General features: G+C 39.8%; 1 protein-coding gene across 1 annotated transcript in view; it reads right to left on the bottom strand.

Moving 5' to 3' along the window:
* LOC138045207 (peroxidasin-like) overlaps window positions 1-5,000 on the bottom strand; it is a 21,093-nt gene that overhangs the window by 6,134 nt on the left and 9,959 nt on the right. The window contains exons 3-6 of the mRNA XM_068891620.1: window positions 4,561-5,000; window positions 3,961-4,204; window positions 3,255-3,436; window positions 153-448 (exon numbers count right to left, since the gene is read on the bottom strand). The exon at window positions 4,561-5,000 is cut by the window's right edge and continues 212 nt beyond it. Of these exons, the coding sequence (XP_068747721.1) occupies window positions 153-448; window positions 3,255-3,436; window positions 3,961-4,204; window positions 4,561-5,000 (1,162 nt within the window). The remainder of the gene's footprint in view (window positions 1-152; window positions 449-3,254; window positions 3,437-3,960; window positions 4,205-4,560) is intronic.

The raw sequence follows: 5,000 nt of genomic DNA, 5'->3' as shown, positions 1-5,000 counted from the left end.
CTTGAGGTACAGTGAAGGGTTAACGTTCTGTGAACAATGGTTTATTAGGCAAGGTCAGTTCATGTGATTGTCCCTCCCTCCCACCTCCTCCCCCACCCCCACCCCCAACAACAACAACAACAACAACAACAAAAACAGTTCATATATCTTACGGGTCAACTGCATGTCCAAGAGCACGAGACAGTCCATTGAAAATTGCGCCGTAAGGGTTAAATCCTTCGACTTTTTCGAATAATGGTGATGGATTGAAAAAATCTTTAACTTGTATCACTGGATCCTGCCTGTTGTTTAATCCTCTAACGTCGAGCTGGAACGTGTCTCGAATTAACGTATGACCCATTCTCAAGGCAGCTGTGGAGAATACATTCGTCATCTCTGGTGATACATGAGGATTGTAGCCTGTAAAGAAAGTTCCATTTCCTTCCAGTGCGACGTTTGCATTGATCCTCTGAAAAAAGAATATACTTCAGTTGGCATTTAAAAGTGCTACTACGATGAAAATAATAATCAGTGGTCGTTTTCTTCACATTTCGAAAGTAATTGCCTTGAATGCTCAACCTTGGGGAGAATTTTTTTTGTAGTAATAGACTATTTTACAGTCCTGTGCTCAGTTACCAGGCCTTTGAATAAAAGCGAGGCTGGAATTGATCTTGTTTTGATACAAACCTCCCTGGTTTTCTTATGTAAAGAGAAGCTCGGTAGGATTACAACATGATTTACCTAAAACGAGATGCTTCCGTGAAGCATACACTGGGTTGCCTGTGGTACGTGCTACAGAAAATCAGAAGGCACTGAATTGTGTGGTATTGAAATACAGCATTCCAGTCTCTGAAGAATAACAAATAAAAGAGAAGCGAGAAACATTGGCTTCTGGGCTGACATGTTGATAATTTTCAAGTTCCTTCACAACTTCTTTTCACCACAAGTGTGCCCTCTGAGCATCTGACAGCTTTGTAATACTAAACTTCACTGAAGTTAATCCCCGTTCAGCCGGGTTAGTGTTAAGATGGGAGACCAAGACAATAAATCCCTCATAAAAAAACAGAAGCATCTGACCGAAAATACTATTAACGCTAACAAATGCGAACTCAGCAAGGTACAGATTTTGTTAGCTTGCTTTATGCAAAACAAATATTGATGAAAAAGCAAATAACTATTGATACACTTTCAACGCCATTGCAGGCTAAGTTAATGATTCTACTGTGTCCACCAGAGAAATCTACGCAGTTCCACTACCCACTTACCAGGAGAGTGAAAGGCAAGACTTTTACCGACACGGAAAAAAAAAAAACAAAAAAACAAAAATAAATAAATAAAATTAAACAAACAAACTAAACGCAGACCTCGACTGGGTTTGCCATAGGCAACCCAGTAAAAAGCAATGAGGTTTGTATCAAAGTATGGTCAACTCCAGCCTCGCTTTCATTCAAAGGCCTGGTAACTGAGCACAGCATTGTAAAATGGTCTTTTTCAAGACGAAGACGGTTAATTTTTTTAATTGACCGCTGACCAGGTACCAGTTTTTGATCAACACGATCTCTCCTCCGAAATCACGATTATCGTGAATTCTTAATTTACTTTGAATTCACTATTATCATGAGTTTAGGATACTGTGTTCCAGGACCTGTGGCAGCAGAGAAAATAAGGAAGTAAAAACACATATCCGTGGATTGGATTTGAACCCAGAGTTTCTATTCCGCGGAAACCGCTTTTTTCCGCTTCACCACTTACAGAAACATAATCTTACGTCTTCAGAAACGTGCTCTTCGCCTTATGTTTTTTTGTGATTATAAAACTCACGCAATACCCCTCTTCATCTCTTCTAGTCTATTACCTCTAGATCTTCTTTACTTCAAGTCTGTTGCCATTTTAATGCATGACGTCTCAAATAATATATCGCCACCCCAAATAAATAATTTATTTCATTACCAACATAATATTCATTCATATATCACAAGATCATCAACAAGAGGTAACTTCTTTCTCAAATATTCTAGAATAAACAAGCAAAATATGTCTTTTTCAAGGAACGGTGTTAGAATCTGGAATAGCCTATCTAGTGAATTTCATCAAATGCCTAAAACGAAATTTAAACGCAACATTCACAATATGCTCCTTCAGAAACTCTCGGAGGCAAATGAATATATTGATATATCGGATTTGAATATGCCTTGAAAACCGAACTTATTATATTTGTATTACCCTTCCAGCTTCTCATTTAATTTGTTTAATTTTCCTATGAATTTTGTTTTCTTTTTTTCTCAAATTCTGTACTGGTCAATATTCAATTATTATTATTATTTTTATTTTTTATTTTTATTTTCCCTTTCTTTTCTTTTTTGGTTTCATTACCTGATTCGTACTTCATATTTAGTTCAGTAAGTTATTTTTGTGCATTGTCAAATAATATTTAATTTTATGCGTCAAACCACTGCTCGCCTCGAATAGCTGTAGCTAACTGCGAGTAGTGGTACATCATATGTTTCATATTCCAAACTTTGTAATATACTTGTCATAAACTTGTAGTAAATAAGCTTGAATAAACTTGAAACTTGAACTTGAACTTGAACTAGTTCAAGATGTTCAACGAGTCTGCACGTCCAAGGGGGGTACTTGGGTGAATTTTCGCTCGGTATGTGGCGCTGGCCTCTCAGAACCCCTATCCGTTTATAGTCTATTTTACGGCCAATTATAGACCCCATCTTAGTCACTTTTAAGTAAATGTAATATTAGCTACCCCAACTTAGTCATTTTATGTTTATGCATAAACCTCACATAAAGCCTTTTAATCGTAATTTCAAAACGGAATATAATGCGACCAGTAAATATTACATCAACAGCCCTACAGTTCTTTCTTCAAAAACTCTTTTTTACCGCGAATCTTTCTATATTTAAATCCCCGCACTAGCCAGAATTTTCGGAAACCCCAAAATCCCGACAATTTGTGACCCCATTCTAGTACCTTTGTCGGGAACTCTGTTGAAAATGCAACCCCATTAGAGTCAATCCAGTCGCGAAAATACAACCCCATCCAGCGGCACATCCCCATTAGCCCCTCAATAGGAAGTATCCCCCCCTCCCCGGGCTGCACGTAAGGAAAAGGTTCTTGAGTGTAACACAACAAAATGCTTGAATCCTCAGATAAGCTGGTGTTAAGTACTCCAGCAAAATCTCAGTTGATGTTAATTAAGCGTTGGGCGCCTCATTGGTGTGTTATCAGCCAAAATTGTTTAATCATTTATGCAAAGACTTACCGTCTCTTTACTGAAGAGAACTTCGAGCCACTCGTTGTAGGTGATGTGTTGAATCTCCGCGATCACTATTTTACGCGCCTCCTGGAAGAGCCTTTCGTCATCCCACTTGGGATTCAAGACGTGCAAAGCGAGGGCTATACGGTTATGTTCACGAACCCATATGGTGTGCATCGCCGTTAAAGCTGTCAATCAAATATTAAATGCATTAAGTCATCAATGTACCCTTGTCAAGATTGGCGAAAACTATATTTAGCAGTTTTAAAAAGACGCCGGATCGCTGACAGGGGCCAAAAGCTCACTTTGGAAAGGAGTCGCTGCGCAAGTGTTTCTAGGATTGTTTGGGAGGCCATCTTGGAAAATGCCAACAGAAGTGAAATGCTACGTGACTTTGTGCACAAACAATTTTAGAAACTCGGCCCTAAGTCCCGAAGACGGAAGGACTCGATGGGGACTCGCGCTCCGCTAAGATTTCATAATTAAGAAGTAAACACTTACAGATATGTTTGTAATTTTTTTTATCGATTTCCTTGCTTTTTTTATTCTTTTACTGATGTCTCAGTATTCCGGAGTAACCCACCATATACCTGCCCAGAATACGCTTTTTGGGAGCTGCCAAAGGTCTTCGTATAAGCAAGTTGCAAGAAAAGAACAGAGCACGTCACTGTTGTGGTTGAGTTTGTTGTTAATCTAAGCTTTCCTCACTGACCTTGGTTTTCATTCACGCGTTCATCACCACCCCTCAAACAAGGTTCTGTTTCTGGATCCTCTGATCTACAGAAAGCTTCTTCATCCTGGGGTGGAAGGATAGGTTGTGCCCTGGAGCCTGTTCTGATAAACGGGAGTACAAGAAGAAGCCCGAGGTTTGCATTTCGGTCTCGAAGTTCATCCGCTGTCTTTCTGTCTGAACCATACACTTGAGAACCATCGATAAAATGGGTTATAATGTTTAGCTACCAAACAAAATAGCATACAGACCACAAGTTAGCCGGGATAGACTTATTCCTCCATTTTTTTTTCTCATAAAGTCACACACCATCTAAGGAACTGCATTTACTATCATCTTAAAATCTTAATTAATTGTTTAAAACGTTGAAGCTTTCCTTCATTTCGGCAAATAACTCGTCTTTGTTCTTTTTGCATTGAACAAAGACAGTACGGTAGTAGATAAGAGAACCTCATAACTTTTGATTGTGGGTTCCGGTCTTTCATCTAAAAATGCGTGACTCCCCTTATATTAGGAAAGAAAAAATAGGTCTTGAGAATATGTTGGGCGGCAGAGTAATGAGCCATTAAACGCGAAACTGACCTGCTGGCCGTCTGAGGTCCTTGCTGATCTTCTCAATGGAATACACTGAGCAGTTGGGAGTCCTTCAAGCGCAAACTGGGACGAATCGATATTAATTCCGAGGCAGTCGATTTGGTTGCCACTAGCGACAGGACATGGAGCAGTGTTCGTTCCACAGCTTACGCCCTCGGGCAATTCCGCAAGTTCTGTCAAGGTGACGTCATGGTCCAAGAATTGTCCCCAGGTCATCGTGAGATGGGTGAATTCCGGCGCAATATTATTGAGGTCACCCTCGCCAGATTCAAATACCGTAAAACTAACCTCTCTCACGTTCGGAAGGGGTGTTCGTATTATTGGAAAGCCTGGCCTCCGGATAACTGCAAGTGAAAATTCTCGAGGCGCAAAGTTGTCTCCTTCATAGGCAGTTGGTTTTATTAAACGTGGAAAACGAATCAGTGGTC

This window comes from Montipora capricornis, chromosome 4, assembly GCF_036669925.1.
Source record: "Montipora capricornis isolate CH-2021 chromosome 4, ASM3666992v2, whole genome shotgun sequence".
Taxonomy (NCBI): domain Eukaryota; kingdom Metazoa; phylum Cnidaria; class Anthozoa; order Scleractinia; family Acroporidae; genus Montipora; species Montipora capricornis.
This window is presented reverse-complemented; position numbering and strand designations above follow the sequence as displayed.